General features: G+C 43.0%; 1 protein-coding gene across 4 annotated transcripts in view; it reads left to right on the top strand.

The window, feature by feature from the left end:
* Positions 1-19,602, top strand: part of LOC146831396 (E3 ubiquitin-protein ligase RNF138-like) — a 56,608-nt gene extending 37,006 nt beyond the window's left edge. For 3 of the 4 annotated variants that reach the window (XM_085604152.1, XM_085604149.1, XM_085604153.1), the window contains exons 4-7: positions 6,217-6,332; positions 9,114-9,216; positions 10,762-10,869; positions 18,751-19,602. In XM_085604152.1, coding sequence (XP_085460278.1) covers positions 6,217-6,332; positions 9,114-9,216; positions 10,762-10,869; positions 18,751-18,819 — 396 coding nt within the window. In that variant the 3' untranslated portion in view covers positions 18,820-19,602. The remainder of the gene's footprint in view (positions 1-6,216; positions 6,333-9,113; positions 9,217-10,761; positions 10,870-18,750) is intronic. The other variant, XM_085604151.1, reaches the window with a different exon arrangement.
* The last annotated feature ends 832 nt before the right edge of the window (positions 19,603-20,434 follow it).

The following is a 20,434-nucleotide window of genomic DNA, read 5'->3' as shown; positions in this document are numbered from 1 at the left end:
AACGTCTTCTCGATCGCCCGCCACTGCTGCAGCAGATGATGGCATAGTAATATACCTTGCTGCGTTTTGAACAAGTTTGTCTTCTTGCTGGGCACCGGTCTTGTTCTTTGTGGTCAAATCCGCAATGCCAACACCTGCCACTTGGCCGGCTTCTGGTGCCTCGCCTCTGCCCTGGGGTAGGACGCCTCTGTATGATGTCTGCAGTCTCTTCCTTGACTTGGACTATTTTCTGCGTTCATGCAGCCGGAGTATTTCTAACTCGAACGGCCTCCATTTCTTCCGCCCTTTTGTCTGACAGTTTGTGTGAGCGGACCAGGAATTCATCTTGAGAGATTTCACCAGTTGTCGAAGCATCTGGCATCGCAGTGCGACAGACTTACACCTCTGTATGATCTGCGCCCTCCTCTCCTTGTTTTGGTAAATGCGGGTGCATGTGTGCACCAACTTCCTGAGCCGTGCGTTAAACATATACAGTTTCCGCCTCGGCTTGCAGCACCTGGCGTAACTTGAACCGCTTGTAGTTGGGGTTCATCTGCGGGTCAAAGTACCTGTTCAGTGCTGCGATGGCTGGGTAGTACTCGTGGGCCACTCCTGTGTTGGGCAGTGTCTCAAACCGTTCATGGAGCTCATCTCCCCCAAAGTGCATCAGTAGAAAGTGTTTTACCGTCCCGTAAGTCTCTCTGGTCCCAGTGATTTAGTGGTTTAGGAGACCTACCAAGAGCTTCCATCTGGGCGCGGTTGTGGCAGGGTCCGTGAGCTGGCTGAATGGGGTTATTGGCATGACTGATGCGTGTGAGTATGGTGCCATTGGTTGCTGTGGTGGGGGAGGGTCTCCCAGGATGCGCCGGGACTGGCCTTTACCGGTGGTGGATGTTTGGGCGCAAAGTGTGGGTTTGGCGATGACTCTAGCACCTGGAGTGCCCCTCCCTGGGACTTTTGTGACTGACCTGCAGGCTGTTGGGGCTGGCGTCAAGCCAGTGCCCTTTCTTTTGATGGCTGTGCTGGATGGTGCTGGCACCTGTTGCTGGCAGCTGGCTGCAGGCACTTGCGCCAGTGTGTGCAGTTTGCACATGATCTCTACTTTTCTTTTATTTCCTCTCTCGCTGTGCTTTCAGTTGTCCCCAGCACCCCTTTTAGAGTACTTGTGGCCTGCAGGGCGGGATCACTGGTCGTTGTCAGGCTGTGGACTGGCCCAGTGATGGAGTTGCCGTGTTGGGCCTTGAAGCTTCGCGTTGCGTGACTCGCACAGGCAATGTCCCCTGCTGTTGCGGCCTCACCATGGGGTTCTTCCTCAATGCAGAAGCCTGCCTTCATCAGGCCTCTGGTGTTCCGGCCTGCTGTTCGACCACTCACCGCCACTGGTGAGTGAGTGCACGGCAGGCAAAGCAGGATCACAGGGGCAGCGCTGAATCTCTGGTGGTAGATCCAGCCATTTGCAGCCCGCCGGAGCAGCAATTCAGCGGTGCAGGGATACATGAGGGTCCGTTCACCCCTCGTCGCCAGTGTAATGTGCTCGGACCAGGTACATTGCTGGGGCCTAAGCAGCATGCAGTTTATACACAAACGTAGCCACAGGTGTACTTTTAGCCGAAGTTCAGGTGCCACCCCAGGCGCATTTATTTATGCCCTCGGACTGCGCCTGGTCACGAGGGGTGATGCCACAATACATTGTATAGTATCGGCCGGGTGGCCTGTACAGATATGGGTATTTCGATGTCCTGTGTGATGACCAGAGTTGTGACCTTACGTAATATAACCCTGCTTCTTGCTATTTGGTGGAGGGAAATGACAGATAGGATGTTCATGCTGGTAAGCCCCATGCGCAAGCACCTGCCCTGCCACCCGCAAATCATGCCAGCTGCCACTGGATCTTGTATTTCATTGGTTTTAGGACTGTGAGCACTTTACCACTAATAACCAGTGCTAAAGGGCATGTTCTTCTCCCCCTAAACATGGTTCATGGACTTCTCCACAATTGGGATCTTTAATGCATCTGCAAGTCCCTAGTAGAGTGCACTACCTGTGTCCAGGGCCCATAAATTAAATGCTCTTAGTGGGGAAAATAGTCATGGGTTCAAAACCTAAATCTCATGGTATATTGCCCATGCTTGTTACAATCAATTTAAAGTCTTATACAATATGTTGATTTACTTTATGCCCATTTTCTGACATACAAACTAACAGTTTTTTTTTTAAATACAAGAAAAAAGTCTACAATAAAAACTCTAGTTGAACCCCTGTGACTATTTGTTCAAATATTTGTCTTCTCAAAAATACATACACCTGCATCTCCGATTGATTTCTTCTTTTTCTAATTGCTAAATATAGGTTAAATAGTCTTTAATTGATTTGAGATGTCATTACTAGGCATCATAAATGTAATAAAAAAAATCTATAGGAAAGATTGTTTTTATGTAAATCCCTTGTTGGCATCCTCACCAACTTTTAGAAAGTGGATATTTCTCTGCTCTTACAGCTCTGTGTGCCTGCAGCCTGTCTCCAATAAGTGTTTGGGGTGGGTGACAGCTGGACTTTGTGTATTCCCTCTTGACAAGCCAACCACATAGCAAGAGTAGGTATCGAAGTACTCCTCTGCATTCTGATGGCTGTTCCCCGGTAGGAAGGGAGGTACGAGCTGACACTTATACCTGAATAGGCAAGGTCCTGTTCTCACACAAAGCACTGACTCTAGCCCCTACAGTTAGTCTGGAGCCTGGGCTGGGATGAAAGGGCTTCTGTGCCATTCAAGACCTTTCTTTGAAGTCGCCCCAATTCAAAGGCACAACTGGTTATAAGTATTGGGGCTCTGATCCCCACCGAATCCTCACTCCTGGACCTGTAACTAAACTCTGGCAGAAGAAATGCTGTGCTTCATCAAGGACTGACACACTGCTGATCTGCTGTGCTGCCCTGTTGCCCTGCTGCTCTCTGGACCTGCTGTGGGATAGTTGGACTCTGCCATGCAAACCAAGTGATCTCCAAGCGGTTGTTGACTTGCCTCCTGTTGCTCGAGACTCTGGTTTATAACGTCTCTACACCTGCTACTGTGCCCGGTTCACTGGAAGTGGGCCCAGATACTTGCATCAGCAAAATAAAGCATCTCCTATGTGCGTGTAGCAGAACCGGTGCATCTAACCTGTTGCAGTAGAATTGGAACATCGCTCTTGGAACCAGTGCATCGCCTCCAGAGCCCGACTCATTGGAACCGCACATCACCTCTGCAGCAGTGTAGAGAGATCGATGCATCCCCTCGACTGCGTGGAGAACTATGGAGCATCACACTTTGGAACCAATGCAGCTTGGCATGACTTCTTCAGAACAGACCCATCACCACCACTGCATGGAGAAAATGTACACATCTGCATGACTGACTGCAGACTGGACATCGATGCATCGCTCACCAGCCCCTGCATCTTGCTACCAAGATCAAGGTACTCCGTTCACCGGGCCTGTGTGGCTCCTGTCCCCAGCTGGCACTCCATTGGGTTCAGCCTGAATTGTTGACTTTGTCCCGGTCCAGCGTGACCGAATTATCTCCCATTTGTGCTGGTTTCTAAGCACTATAACTCTTTTTTTTATTCTATAAAAGTTCATATCTCTGCTTCTATTGATTGAATTTTGGTCTTTCTATAAAATTGTCTATTTTTCCAACCTGGTGTGGAGCCTTTTTGTGGTGTTTTCATTGTGTGTGTGTGTGTGTGTGTGTGTGTGTGTGTGTTGCACAAATGCTTTACACATTGCCTCTTTAGATAACCTGTGCACACCCTTTGGTAGCTTGGCACAGAGCAGTCAGGCTTATCTTTTAGCGTATATCTGACTTACCCTGACTAGGATTGTGGTTCCTTCTTAGACAGGGTGAATACCTCTGCCAACAAGAAATCCAATTTCTGACAAGGGGGGGTGGATCTATACACCCTCCTCACCCATAGTATCATCATTGTGGTATCCCTTCATCCACAGGATGAAGGGCTGCTCTGGTTAGTGAGCATGCAATGCACCTCAATGTGTTGTGTCCTTGTGTCATGGGAAGGTTCATTTGCCATAGGGAAGCAATCCAGGAATACCACTATCACAATCCTGTTTTTATTTGTGATGGCATGAGGATAACTATGGTCCTATGCTATAACTGGGTGTAAAGTAGGAGTTCCAAGCGCCCTTTTTGGTACCCTGATGTGTTACTGGGATTCCACTATTTATTTAAGAATGGTTTTTGAGCTTTTGCAGGACTACAATACATACCACCAGCACAGTATTATGTAGAGAATCAGTTAATCGATGTACAATGTTCTAATCGGTCCATGAATCGCACATGGTTCCGGAAATATCTGCAGGGGACATTATTTCATTCTTCAACATAATGGTAACAAATGATATGGTTAACAGTTCGATCAGGCAGGGTACGAACAGTTCCAGAGTGAATATCTGTCTCCTATGAGAGGGATGTAGGCATGGCGAACATCCAGCTCCTTAGGCACGTGCCAAGCTTTTAGGTACTGCTTCAGTCAAACACAGAAGGGGAATGAGCCAAGGTAGGAGGGTGGTGAGAGCATACCAGGCATGACTTCTGAAGTAAAGAAAAGGGGGGGGGGGGGTCAGTCATGACTTGGTCCTGGACCTCCTCTCCTCGGGCCCCTCACAGTTAACCTGTAATTCACACACTAGAGCATCCCACTCCCACATGATGAGAACCCTTCATAGACCCCTCGCCTCCTCCCTACGCAGCACTGTGGACTCTGCTCTGCTCCATTTCAACATTGCCGCATGCCAATAGGACCTGTTTGGGAGGCAGGCCCTCTTCCAGTCATGGCATTTGCACGTTTACTTATAATTAAGGCTAAGTCTATGAAACGGGCTGTTGTGCCTCTCCTTCCCCTACGCCAATAAATACCTAGTAATCTTCCTCCATGGTGTAGAGACACTCTATCCATAACCTCAGCTAAGGCATCTACGACCTACTCCCATAGTAACTGCCTCTGGACAGTTCCAGAACATATGTACCATATCTGCATTAGTGGACTGAGATTCCTGTAATATTGAAGGGAATCTGACCTCTGGCACATACTCTTAGCATGTCTAGTGCAAGAGGAGTCCTGTCAATGAATCAACAAATGCCCAAGATAATCTCAGTGCAACTCTCACATTTGTTAGGACAACATGAAGCCTTTTGTATATCTTCCCCCATTTCTGCATGGAAGACATTGAAGGGTTGCATGATGGTTCTTGGATCGCCTTTCCCTGGTGGCAATGTATGCAAGCACACATGTGGCCCATGGGTAGGAATAGCCCTGCCAAAACCCATCAGCCTGCCAGGAACTAAGAGGTGGAGGTTTAGCATGATGGCTACTGAGGTTTGCAACACTAGTACAAGGCTCTCTACCACCATTCTGCTCTGGGCTACCATCTGGTCTCTGCTTGGCAGATGACAGGCCTATTTTATGGCAGTGCACCCAGTCCATCCACGCAATTCAGTGTTAGCTGTCCTTGGGTAGTTGAGTGGATCAGAAATACCAGGGTCCCCAGTTGCTAACCACACAGCACCTTCATCCTTGCTCTTCTGACCTTCACCACCATCACTTCTCTAACAACCCTTCTCAGAATGGGAAGTCTGACCAAGTGCTTTAGTGATCCCCACACACACCCCACACCTGCCGATTTGAGTTGCACTAAAGTAAGCAGTGGAGTAAGGAAGGTGAGCAGAAAGATAGAACTCTAATGAAGGCAGGGCTCCCATCCACTGGCACTTACATCTGTCTTGTACGGGGCACTAATTACAAAAACATAACTCCTTGTTAGATACTCGCTTGTAGTGTCACTGTGTGCAATATTTGCTGGTATAGTTCTACGCAGATTATTGTACAAAGATATTACTGCCAGCAACTACAGATTGTATGCACTACCATTTTGTGACACTGGGGCCCCTTCTGGGGGTGTTAGTACAATGTCCTGTCATTGTTCTATTGATGGGGTGAAATAACATTCAACGAACAAACATCTGTCCGACCACGACAACCTATTCTTAGAAGCACAATTACAATCCTAACAGTGCATGTTCTGTTTGGTGTCGGTGAGCAAAGAAATGTAGTGTACACTTGCTTTTAAGAGCTTCTGGTACATAATGCTGTTTTTTGAAACTACACCAGTGTAGAAAGCAGCAGAGGAAATTGGCTTTGATGTCCAGCACATACTCTTCATATATTTCGGAATTTCCATTTGCAGGTGAAGTATTACCGAATGAGGCAGCATTACACGACATGTTGGAAATACCAGGAGGAATATGGCTCTCCAACAAAGCTGTCACAGGCTCTCTTTCACAACCTTTCATCGGGCAGCAGGTGAGAATCTTTTGCAAATAATTTGCATTTTATGACCTCATTGTTTTGAAATTGTTAATGATAGTCCAGCGGTGGTATAAAAGGAGTATGTACTCTGTACAACACACTTTACCGAACACAAATTCCACAGGTCCCATTTATTTGAAATTGACAATTGTGGTAGCTCATCAAACATGACATGATCTTTGAAATCACCACTTCATCAAAGGAGGATATGCTTGGCCCACAATGTGCTGCTCTAGGATCTAAAGTTACCCCATTCTGAGCTTGGTCGAAAGAGGTCTATTGGTCTCTTGTTCTCTAGTGGTATAAATAATATAAACACAGCGAAGACTGTGTAGAAGGTAGAAGCAATAGATTTGTGACCAGTTTTTATCTCGTGGAACAGTACGTTTGAGTTACCTTGCCTGAAGTCTGTACATGCTATGGAGACCCAGAACTGTCGTTACGATCACCAGCAACAAAAGCTTAGTCCTAAGATCTGCTCTTCTGGGCTACTTGAATGGTGATTGTTGTCTGAATGGTACTTCAGAGTGCTGAGCATGGTTTGACGGGGGCGGATAGCAGTGAAGCAGCTTAACCTCAACAGGCTACCATCCTGCTTATGCACCTTTTAGAGCATGATTGTGTTTGGTGGAGTTGGAGAGAGAGCGAGAGAGAGAGGCCATGCAGGGAGACGTGGGTTTGTACTGATCACAGAAGGGCTCTAACGCTGTGGCTGCTGGTGGAATTTGAAACTGGTGAGGAGAATGCAGAACGAATCAACGTGAGCAAATTAGCCCAACGGCAATAGGGGGGGGGGGGGGTGCAGGGGGAGGTTCTCTTCTCTTCTCCTCCCCCCCCCCCCCCGTGAATATTTTTTTTAAAAAATTTGCATCTTTTTGGTGCGATTTTCAGCACGATTTCTGTGATAAATGGACTAAAAATTCAGTTCTTCTAGGCAGTCATAAAAAAACTCGTACATTTCAGAGAATTTCTGGGTTGCCAAGAAAGTCTGACTTCTGAAGAGGGCTAGGGTACTAAGCAAGACTGCTTTGGCTCTACCCTTTCCAATAGAAAACACTAGTTAGTGATGTGAACAAGTTCAATGGACTACACTACATACAGAACAGAGTCTGTGACCAAAGAACATGAACTACATGCTTAATGTGTCCACATCCACAGCAGACTCACTTCGGACAGTCCAATCACATTACATCTTTACCTTGCGTTCTGTACAGAAGACATTGAGACTGAAGTACATGCATGCTTCCTGAACAGTGCAATAAAGCATATGCCCAGAAATGTGCTGTAGCTCGTGACCTCCGTTTACTTGGATAGCATGGTGAATAAAACTTACCAGGCATCTTCTCTAGTCCCGTGTCGCATCACGACTCCTCTGCACCGTGGAACTAACTTCTCCCCGCTCTTTTCTTTTGCCGCAGAACAGGAAATACTAACTGCCAAATCAGGAGACTGGATGCGATGGGGGGGGGGCTGGCGATTGATCCTTGTTTACTCTGTATCCTGGCATTTGATAGGGCATGGGTCGACTTTGCGAAAAACACGTCACCGCCTGAGCAGAAGCCTATCTTCAGACGCCTGCACTACACTAGGCATGCTCAGCATACCTAATGGTTTGTGAATGAGAGTGAGGAGCAACGCTCCTCTCTCACATGTGCAGTCAGACCATCTTCTGCACTCCTGCTCTCGCCTGTGTGCGCTTTGCCTTGACATGCACACTTTCACCCGTGAAGCACAGGCCGGCCCGGAAATGTAAACCGGCATATTGTGAAAGCTGTCAATTCGTCTGCTTACATTCCTGTTACCCGAACTACAGTGAGCAGCTTCTTTTGTGGGGTGCTGCCCTGGCGCCCATATGGACCAGCCTCCCCTGCTGTAACGGATGGCTGATTTACTGGCTTCACTGCCAACTGTAGTATGTAAGAGTATGAACAGAACTTAAACTATACTTTTCATACAGCGCTTACTGGGATGAAATTACCCCAGGAGCCTTGATTTCTGCTACTTGGGAAAGAGAGGTTGAGGTTGCTTCTGGATCAAGTCTCCTATGGCAGTTTCAGCTGTGTCAGACTTCCCATATGCCCACACCTACTTGGAGGTGAGGGGGAGGAGCATATGGGAGAAGTGTGGGTGCTCAGATACAGAGAAGCAGTGTAAGCCATGTTATTCTGCAGTCTCCTCGGCACTATGCTTGTAGTGATGTCTACATTTCCAGACATGTCCTCTGCTTTTGTTGAAGCCAGTCTAAGCTGCCCCAAGTGAGGACTGTGCTTTGAATGGAAGAGTTCTCAAGAACTGCCTGCTTTCAGCGCTGAATTTGTATTTAAAAAAAAATATATATATATATAGACCATTTTCAGGAGGGCACTGCAGATTGCACCGCTCGTTGGCCCTGCCAACGCCATCACACTCGTACAAGTGTGAAAATTCTGTCTATTCCAGGCCCCCAAAGCTATAAGAATGGCTTGGGTTGCAGGTATTAGTCATTTTTGCTGCATATTGAATTAATAAACCACTGTTTTGCTCATCTCTGACTCTGACTGTGCCACGATGTGGAGGATTTTCGTAAGTGCCGTTGTTGACCATAAAGTGCCAGTGCCGACCACCGGAAACCACGATTCAAATTGAGCACTTTCTATACTCTGTGCATTTGTTAATGCTCGATACAAACTTGATGTGCTAAAGACTTTCATTTTTTGTATTCATTCGTGATTTAACCAGTGTTAGTTAACTGTCTTATGTTTGAATTCAGCGCTAACCTGCTCTCTTCACTTTTAGCAGCCAGCTGTTTGAATGTCCTGTGTGCACGCGACGCAATTTGGACAGGAAAGGTTTTGTGGCTCATTTCAACCGAGAACACAGTTACGAAGCAGCTTCATTGGTAATCAGGTGTACTGTTTTTATTTAATTTTTTCATCTGTCCTCGACTGGATTCATGTAAACACAAATGACGTCACTTATAATTGTTCACTCCCTTCGCATATATACGTGAAGTAAAATTGCTGTACTGTGTACACAAACAATTTATTAGTGTTTTGAACTTTATTCTTGTTGTGATAAATAGAAATGCTCAGTTGACTTGTTATTGTTTCTCTGTAAAACAGTTGGGAAGGGTGCCCCTTGGAACAATTATCCATCCGTTATTTTCATAGTTTTAGCACATTCTTTGAGACCATATTTTTCAAACTCCATTTTGTTCGTTGGACCGAAGGTTAGCAAACCAGTTACTTAAAAAAAAAAAAAAAAAAAAAAAAAAATTATAAGCGGTAATGTACATAACATTTTATAGTACAAAATAATATGCATGGTATATTGAATAGGGATGCTTTCATCGCGCAGATATTCTAACAATTACATAATTAAATCACTACTCGGAAGAATTATGAGTGAGGGTATTATTCCAGGTTATTCCTGCTTATGCCTGTCAATGCATGTTTTGCTTCCTTAAGCACAATTCGAGAGCCTTAAGCAGGATAATCCTATGGCAAATGCATTGCAAAGCAGCTGGAGCTCTGTGAAGATAATTGAAGATCTACTTTTAATCAGAAGCTAAGAATCTAGAAAAATAGTTCTATACAGCAAGTGAACGTGAAACAATCCTACTGACGCTTACTATCTATTTCGATATGTAACCGATGTGCCATGTAAATCTGTACCTTTTTCTGATGAAGCACCTATGGTTGTGAATGGAGTGAAAAGTATGTTGACCTGCATAAGCACAGACCAGAACACATCCCCATCAACACTGAGCATATGATCCCCAAATTGTATTTATATTAAACGTGTCCTAAGGTAGCCAGAAGGCAGCTTGAGTGTTATATAAAACAACTTCAATGGTTAAGTTTGCATAATTCGATACACCTGTATCGTTTTATTTTTTTGAAATGACTTTTAGATTTTAAGACACTTATTTGAAGACCAAATACTGGCACCATCCTAGAAAACCCATTTGAAGACCATGTTACCCATAATAGAATGAGATTCAGTCAAACAATGATGGTGAGGTGATGTGACCTACTGCTTGAGCTGCCAACCTTGCAATTAGGAACCAGGCTCAAGTCCCCGCGTTGGCTCGACATCCTACGGTTGTGGGAAAACTACTCCATTTCCCCGTGCCTTAAAAAAAAAAAAAAAGACCTTGTGTAATGTCGTCTGGTGCTCATGTAAAGTGCACCGGTGTCTTTAGGCCAATATCGCATGGTATAAAACTGCAAGAAAGAAATTAAGACTTGTTCCTGTGTATATGAAATATAAAAAAAATCAATATTATTGTCCCGTGTATCACAAAGGATGCCAATTTTAACACTTTTGTGAGTTTTGTCTCACCATTTTCTCCACAAAATATTTTATAAGCTGTGTAAATTGCATTAACAAGTCAAATTTATATTTCTGCACAACTCAAATGATCTCTAACCTGTCCATTTAGGAATGCCCCATTTGTGCTTCTATGCCTTGGGCGCACCAGAATATAGAAAAGAGAAATCTTCTGGACCATCTAAACAGAAGACACCGTTTTGACTATGATGACTTTATGGTAAATGTTTGTATTACTATTTTTGTTGTTGTTTGTATTGCTTGCTGGTGTGCTAGAGAATCACAAAGTCTAAACTACAGAATGAATCACAGCCTATTTTCTGATAACGAAGTTGAACATTTAGGCTTTTAGACCACTGGAATGTTGGGGGCTCAGTTTTAAGACAGTGGAGTGGCTCAGGGTTTATAATGGCTGGTATAAGCCTTCTGCTCCAACATTCCAGTGTTTGTCATTCTGTGTCTCCTCTTTTAATTTAGAATATTTTATCCTCCCTGTGTAGCATGTTCTAATAGCCTTATAGCCCTCCTTCCTCGTTATAGGCCTATAACTTGGGGTCAGGGCCTTTACCAACCTGTATAGCCCTCAGCAGTTGGCTACAAGTCTATATTAAAAGCTCACGTGTCTATCTTGTCCCATTCCTAACTGCAATAAGGCCTCATCTCAGATTGGTCTACCTTCAAGCTTTTTGTAAGAGAAACTCCTGGGCGTATTGCCTTCTCTTCCTTGACCTTTTCCACTTATTCTACAAAACCACCTTGAATGCGTTTCCATATTCTGTTTTCATAAAGCCTTCTCTTTGTCCTCGAAGTCTGACCTCTGAAACTGGACCAATGTACAATTGACCTATGAATAAAATGGATACTTTTCCATCATAAGAGCCTCCTGTTTGTATTAATCTATTAGCATTTCTGGCCTATACCCTTAGTATTCCTAACTATTCCAAGCTCCGAGTTCACGCAATGGAACTTAAATGTGGTTCAAAACTGACTCTGACACCATTATGAGTCTAGGAAAGTTCTATATTTTTTTTCCGTTTTCCTCCAAAGTGCCCATAGGCAATGGATTTTTATCGCTGCTTGACATCTGTTATGCACTGTGTCGCTCCAATGTTTTTCTTCAAAGTCCACATTTGATCTGAAATACTACCACCCTGTTCCTAATTTGGGTGGAGATAATTCACATCTACCCTGCCATTACCACACTGCAGTGGCTTCTGGTCTCCAAGTAGATCAACTACAGGGCTCTCATGCCTTCTGCACAAAGCAGTTTATCACTGTTGCCACAGTTTCCCTCGTGTATAGGCAGTACAGTCCTTTCTACCCACACTGAACACTTGCTGAATGAGATTCCAGTAAACATTTAAAAACTGGCTGGATTATCCGAAATTTGGAAGAGCTTTGAAATCCTAGCACTACCCACAATTATGTCAGTTTAGGGATTTTCTTCTATAGGTCTACAGCAATGGGAAGTCTGTAGGGAAACTGGTACAGCTGAGACTTCTTTCTGATTGTGCTGCAGACAGCGTGGGGAATTACTTGCTGTCATTGACTGCTTGCCTTCCTGGGAGCATGGAGCCTGCTTTCTGAGATCTTGCTGCTCAAGCATGCACCTGTGTTGAATTCTCCACCCACTGTGCTTAGGTTAGATTCCTTAGGGGGGGTAGGGGGGAGTTAATGGCTTGTGAAACTGCACCAAATTCCCCTCCATTAATGTGGGGATACATACAGTTCCCAAAATAAGGGTAGCAGTTTTACAAGAACTAGAATTGGATTGGCAGTTTCCATGGATATTGACAAAGCAGAAACCTCCCTTAATGGATTTTAATATTGTGTCTTTGATATGGTGTGATGTGTACCATAGCATTGATGGATCTGTGTTTGGGCATGCCCACATCCAAAAACTGTACTCTGTAAAGCCCAGAAGCAAGAGGATCCGTTATCTCCACTCTTCTCTACTTTCTCCCCTGAAGAGAGAGAGGAGGCGTTTTCTTCCAGCATCTGGTGTCCCAAGAAATGTTTACAGAAAACGACTGATCATACAGTGGCTACTACTGTCCAGATTACAAAGTACCAGCTCTAGGCCAAGAATTGCCCAAGTCAACCGGACATAGGGGTGTCTCATTATGAACAAAACCTTCAGGTAATGGGACGTGAGCATCATGTCACATGTCCACAGCTCATACAGTGTTCCACCAAGACTTGACTAAGAGTTTGTTTGAACATTTCCAATTGAGTCTAATCTGGTGAAAAGCTAAGGCTAACGTGAGGTCAACAACCCTCGCTCGTGAGACAGTTACCCAAGTGATTCTGATAAACTTCCCGTAAAGAGAAGGGTGTCTGATAAGGGCATATGTAAATTAAAAATAATCGAGATCTGGGACCAAATTTGTAACCAAAAAGAAGCTACATGAGAGCATGAAAACAGGAGATGGTATATGTCAGCCAAAGGATGATTACAAGACCAGCAGGATTTATTATTAGTGTGTGAATTTAGCAATAGAAGAGGGGTAAGAAATAGTCTGGGATAAAGAAAAAAACCATAGATTGAGTGGTAGATGCAGATCTAGAAATCTTCAAATATCTAGCCCACATTTTGCTCCCAAATTCAGTGCTCCATTCACAACCCAAATCCGCCTCCCATGCAAACGCCATCCTAATCTTAGATCTCTCCAAATCAGCAGAATTAAAGAATTTATAGATCAGGGAGGCCCTTGGTGATATCGACGAGTCTAAGAAGCGGATCATGTGTAGATAAGGAATCATCGGGGGAAGAGAATAAAAAACTGCCAGAATTACTTCCATGAGTAGCAAGAATTTGTGTAAAAATGAGCGAGAACACAAAGGTGGCTTGGAATTGGGGGGAAAAGGACAAGGAGAAAAACCATCAAACATGTCCTGAACCCAGATAATACCTTTAGATCTCCAAGAGCACCAAAATAAAGGTCTGTTGTTAATAGTAAGTAGCCGAATATGCCAAAGAGGAGAATGCCAAAATGGTTGACGGTGAGGTCTTAACAGTGAATAAGTATGTTTGAGTAGCGGAAGAGATGTGAGATTGATTTTGGCCGTAAAGGCAAGAATCTCCGGGATCGAAAAAGGGAAAATTAAACCGCGTTCAATGCTAACCCATAAAGGGGTGAGAGAGGAGACACCTGTATGGAGCCAGTAAGAAGCTTGTTCAAGACAAAAAGCCTTAAGGTACAACCTAAAATTTGGATTTTAGTTGTCGAAGATGAGCTAAAGAAATTCTAGATTTTTTACCACTCCACAAAAATTTGGGGAAGAGGGAGTCAAGCTTTTTGAAATACATGGAGGGAATATGAACTGGAATCATTGAAAAGATATATATAACCTAATAGGAGTGACCATCATCTTGATAGTCCAGGCGTCCCCACCAAGAAAGAAAGAGGATTCCAGGAGGAGAGTAGTTTGGAGACTCGATCAAGACTCTTCCATATTTATTTTAACTGAGTCTGTAATAGAATCAGTAAACCATAATCCTAGATATTTAATTCTGGAGCTGTTTCAATGAAATCCAGTAGGGTCAAAGTGATGCTTAAAGCAACATTTGGATATGGGAAGAATTTCTGTTTTATCCCAATTAATTTTATAGCCCGATACCGCTTAAAAATCCGAAAATTCTTGCAATAACGGGGGGATAGACACTTCTGGGTTTGATCTGAAAAGTAAAATATCATCTGCATATGCAGAAAGCTTCAAGTGTTGGTCTCTATATCAGATCCCAGAGATAGAAGTATTATGTCGAATATGAGTCCGAAGGAGTTCTAGGGATAAAATAAAGAGTAGATAAGGGGCTAACTTGTCGAACACCACGAAGTGAAAAGCGTTTTGAAAGAAGACCATTAACTATGATTGAAGCAGAAGGTGTCTCAAACAGTAATGAGACAAGGGAAATTAATTTAGGTCCAAAACCATACCTATAGAGTGCCTTAAACAAAAAAAGACCAATCGACTCTATCGAAAGCCTTTTCTGCGTCAATAGAAACAGCAACTAGGGAATAAGATAAAGTAGATGCCTGATTTAAAACATTGAAAAATAACCAAGAGTTATCAGACGTTTATCTGCCCTTGACCTAACAGAATTGTTCTGGACCAATTAAATGGAGTAAGAATGATTCAAGACGTAAAGCCAATAATTTTGCAAAAATGTTATAGTCTACATTTATCAAGGATTTTAGGACAGCTATTTTTACAGAATTTAGGATCTTTGCCATCCTTATGAATGAGAAAAATAAAGGCTTCAAGGAAGGTACCACTCGCCTTACCAGTATTGCTAAAGTATTGAAAGAGGTTAAAGAGTTTTGGGAGGAAGATTTGAGAAATGTAAATAGAATTCTACTGAAAAAAACATCCGGACAAGGGGATTTGTTTTTCTTTATTGAGTTTAGAGCTAGCAATCTCCTGAAGTGATGTGTCCAAATCTAGAGAGTTGAAGTCCAGATGAGTGGATGAAGGGGGAGGAATACTGCTAAGATTGGAGTCTGATGTGGGCATTTCTGAAGTATATAAGTTTTTATAGAAAGTTGTAAATTCATCAAGAATGTCTTGATCTTTGAAAATATGCTGTCCATCTGTTGATTAGTCTATCAACACTGTCTCTTTCCTGGAGTTAAGATAGTTAGCTAAAAGTGAACCAACCTTGTTATGACCCCCATAATACCTGCCACTACTACGAAGCAGAATAGAAGAAGCATTGTCAGTATAAATCTTATTAAACTCCAGTTTTGCACTAAAAAGCTTCTGCAGAGTAGAATCTGATGAAGTCGAAAATTTGTGTTCTAGGAGCATAATTTTGGCTAGGGTTGGCTATGTTGAGCAAGGGTGTGCTTCTTTTTCCTTGATACAATATCAATGATGAAGCCTCTGGCAGTAGCCTTAAAGGAGTCCCATACTAAATCAGGAGATATGGATGGACCCTCATTAAAAAATAATTCTACCGCAAAAGAAGAGGAAAAAGCTGGATCCTGTAAAAGGAAGTCATTGAATCTCCATCTGGAAGATTTGGGCTGTGATGGTGCAGGTCAAAATCCGCAATCACCGGAGCATAATCTGATATCAAAGTAGGCTCAATCAAAGAAGATATTAGATTTTGAACTAAAGGTTTTGATAGGAAGATGTAATCCAATTGGGTTAAGGAACCATGTGAAGGGGAGAAAAGAAAATTCTGTTTGATCTGGGTTACATGGTCTCCAGGCATCTACGAGGTGTCTGTAATTGTATTATGAAATTGCTCATGAGTTTTGAGAGGGATAAAACGTTCTTGTGATTTACGATCAATAAAAGGGTCCATGACCTGGTTACAATCTCCTCCAAGGATTAAAAAAAATCATCTGTGTTAGATACATTTATTGGTGGTAATAGGCCAGAAGGAATAATCTCGTTGGGTCGGACCATATACATTAAATACAGTTAAATAAATTCTATTGTTGAGGAGTAGCTTAACCAAAATCTATCTACCATCTGTATCAATTTCTTGCGAAGTAACGGAACATTTCAACTTTTTATGGCACAAAATAATTACACCATTCTTTTTTGTAGTTGTAGGAGAAACAAGAACAGAACCAACCCAGTTGCTTTAAGCTTAAGTGCCTCAATTTCTGACAAACACATTTCTTGCCATAAAACTAAATCAGGATTGTAAGAGGCTAAATGAGAGTTCTCTGCCTCTTTATAGGATTAATAAAACCTTTTACATTCCATGAAACAACTCTGAATGGAAAAAGATAACAATAAGTATGAAACAATAGAGTTGACAATAATGAAAGAGTATAGGAAGAGTGGTAGGTAAAGCAAGAATGAAGGAAGAAGATAGAGTAAGAACCTTAGGGTACAGAACAGATAGGGAAAGACAAGAAAAGGGAGATAAAGAAAAGAGGGCGGTACATGTCAACTCAAATTGATGACTGCTATACATACCTTTCGGGGAGTACAAAACGGGGGGGGAGGACTGGCGACATACTAAAAGATGGTACGACCAGTGGAGGGAAACAACGTAACGCATTAGGATGCCAAACAAACAGAAAACAGGAGTGTAGAGTAGGTCCAATGAACTGTAATCCTACAGAGAAAATATATAACTTAATAAAACGATATAAACAATTAACCTGTAAAGGAAGTAAAGTAATGGTTAGAGGTGATACAACATTGACCACAAGGCAAAAAGTAAAGTATTAGAGGAAGGGTCAGCAATTTCCATGGGAGCCGTAGAGTGAGAATTAATCAATTTCCAATGATCCGCAGGTTCTTCAAAAGTGGATGTCTGATTTTGTAAAGTCACTTGAAGAGGCAGGGGTGAAACGAGCCATAGCGAGCGCCCATAGATTGTAAGGCAGGTTGAGGATCAAGGTACTCCTTCCGTCTCCTGGCAGTCACTGTAGACACATCCTGGGACAGAAATAATTAGGCTCCAGACCAGGATAACTGTTTTTAAATTTTTTGCAGCATTCAAAACTTGAAGGAGATCAGTGAACTGCAAGAATAAGAGCATCACCCCACAAGGTTTCGAGGGTGCTGAAGAAGTTAGGCAAGGGTCCAAACTGTGTGCCTTTGACTATTCAGGACTGTTGATGACTGTAAATCCAAAGGTTTCGGGAGAAAACAAGAGGAGGACACCGGGTCTCCGCCTTCGATGCCTTCTGGAAGACCATATAAACGAATATTGTTACGTCTATTTCTGTTTTCAAGGTCTTCAGCAGATCTCTTTAAGAGCAAAATGTCCTTCTCCAAAGAAGATAGTCTTATAGAAGTAATTTGCACCTCACCAACTTCTTGTTCCACTATGGAGATTCTGGAGTCAAGTGATGACCATTTAGTGTCCAACTCCTGTAAAAGAGTATTGGTTTCCTCTACAAATGGTCGCAATGCCCTTATCTCCTCCAAGATAATATCTAAGAATAACCTTCGGTGGAAAAGGAGGGTCCTGTTTAGGTTGTTTGTTTGCAGGAGAGGGTGACAGCAATTTAGGTGCAGCCATAGGTGAGGTAACTGCCTTGGAAGAATATGAGAGAGCCATTGTTGCAGGAGTATGAAGAGAATCCACCAGAGAATTAGAGATAGAAACTTGCGAAATAGGTAAGCCAGGAGAATGTTTTCTAGTTGAATGCAGCAGTTTTTTTATTTATGCCCATGTATTTGAGGAAACATCCAAGGCTTACACAGTATAAGTATAATTAAACCAGACCAGAATAATGAAAGCTCTCCTAAGAAAATGGAAACAATGGGTACATATGTAGTTCGCCCTTTTATGCCAGTGAATAGGACCCAAAGCCCCAGAGAGCAGCAAAAGTGGGGCTAAAAAGCCACAAAATGAATACCGGAGGAGATATCCAAGGTGATATGCAGGTAATTCCAGTCAGGAAAAATCTAAAATGGCAGCCGGAAAATGATATCCAGGGAAATACGACCTCACATGGAGCTGCAGCCTTTTAAATGACGTTTTAAGGCATCCTGTGGAACTGCAGATATTCCCCTCCTCAGGCATCCAGTTTCTGCAGAGAAAATAAGGAAGAAACCGCTGAAAATCAAATCGGCATCTCCGCGGCACGGAGCCTCTCCCTAGGCAGCCATCTTGAAACGCACAGTGTGAGTCCCCCAGCACCTTGATTTAAATTTTTCTTTCATGATTAGTGTACACAATTGGAGTGAAGCAGTATGATACAACTTGGTTGATGCATGCCAGGGCTTTGAAATGTGCCCATCTCCGGGCTAATTGAGTTTGCAAACAAATGTTCCTAATTTGGAGGGTAATATTTACTCTGTGGATCCTTATCAAGAGTGGACAATTTCATATTTTTGTGAATATACATTTAGTGAATCTATTCTGAAATATAAAACTATATCAAATGCTGCATTATTGTAATGTTGTAAGAATGATGTAAGCGGTGATTTTGGTAGTTTAAACACCAGTCCTATCGCTAGTGCATCTTCCTGTGACAAATTACGTGCTGTGCTCCCACACTTGCATGATTATAGCTGAAGTTATGCATTATGGAGAAATTTGTTGTAGAAATCCGTTGACAGCCATGTTGTTGTATTGGTAAACAGCTGTATAAAACTATTGTTTTGTTTGACCCCTTTTTAGAGTCCCCATCTGGATGAAGATGCCCAGTTTGAAGCTGCTCTGGCAGAGTCTTACTTGACCAACTTCTGATATTGTATATTATCCCTCAGCTTTCCAATTAGCAGTGAAACCTGGGAGTAAAGGGAATCTAGGTAGTTGGTGAGAAGGAAAGCAAGGATCTTTACAAACAAACTTGTAACCACTTCAGGGTCCACAAGTTGTTTGGGTTAAATGTAGTGCAATGTTTTAATATCCTCGTTATGCATCAATGGAGTTTGGTTACTATTAGTACGAAAATTCATGTTGCCCACAGACTGTCTGCAGACAGACGCCATAAAGGCGAACACACCCCCATTTTAGATAAGGCCACCATTTTCCTGGTCCATAAACAAGTGTTCCTTAATCACAATTAAGATTTTGAACCACCTGGCTGGGTTCATGACTTATTCTTTTTGACCCTTGTGATACGCACTTACTTTTCCTTTTAATGTTCTGGGGGTAAAAAACTCACAATGAAATGCCCACGTTTACTGTGCGCTATGACCTCTGAAAACAAAAAACAGCAGAATGTCGTGTGATAGCGATGTTTTGGGAAATCCAGTGTCCATTTGAGCGGAGGAGGCCAAAGAATTAATGTATTACCTTTTTTTGTTGTTTTGCCGTATGTCAATCCAGGTGTGTTGCAAAAGCTTTGTTTAGAGTATTGTGTTTAGAACAAGTTGTGTGTATTGAGCTCTTGAACAGCACTTGCATCTGGTTTGTCCTCTTAATCTCGCATTAAGTTATTTATTTATGTATTAAGTTTGTCTCAGATTGTTTATATCTTAAATGTGTGTTATTGCTAATAAAGGTTTAATTTATTACTACAACCGACCCTTTCTTCTGAGTCTATGCGGGAGTTTATTCACTTTCAGCAAACACCTGTGGATTTGTAAGGACATTATTTCTACTTTTAACATTTGTTGCTCACATTCATCCCCTTCAGTTACATAACAATATGCAGAATCCCGAGGGGCACAATTGTCTATAGTCTCCTCCCTGTGGGCGCTAGTGTAGCTATGTCCTCACTTCATCACCTTAGTACCGCCAGTTGACTTCTAGCATTTGAAGAAAACCTATGTTATAGGCATTGCTGCTAAAAGAGAAACGACAATGGCAAGCTTTGTCCAGAGGGAGATCATGAATGCCTACTGGTCTCACATAAATGACAAGGTAAACAGGCAGCTACCTCAAGTGCAACTGTGACCTTAAAATCTATGAATTTGCTTCCACCAGCCACATGCTGCAACCCCTTGAGACTGTAAGATGGGGAAACTGAGCTGAAGTACTTGAGGAAGCCATCAGTCAGCAGCTCACTGAATTCCTGGACGCCTCACTATCTGGATTCCATGCCAACTACATCACTGAGACCACTCTGATCACTGGCACAAACTACATTAGAGAACACTTCTTGACAGTGGAGAAACCACTGCCCTGATCCTCCTCCTACCTCTGCTCCGCATTTGACAGTCTCCCCCCAACACCCTAATCCTGCATACAGCAAGACAAACTCCTGTGGATTGCCTCCTTCCTTTCAGGATTCACACAGAGCATCCGACTGCCTCCTTTCACCTCTGCACCCAAAGACATCATATGCGGCGCCCTAAAAGGATCATCCCTCAGCCCCACTCAGTTCAACATCTACGACACCCCCTCGCAGACTCCG

Source organism: Triturus cristatus, chromosome 5_1, assembly GCF_964204655.1.
Source record: "Triturus cristatus chromosome 5_1, aTriCri1.1, whole genome shotgun sequence".
NCBI lineage: Eukaryota > Metazoa > Chordata > Amphibia > Caudata > Salamandridae > Triturus > Triturus cristatus.
This window is presented reverse-complemented; position numbering and strand designations above follow the sequence as displayed.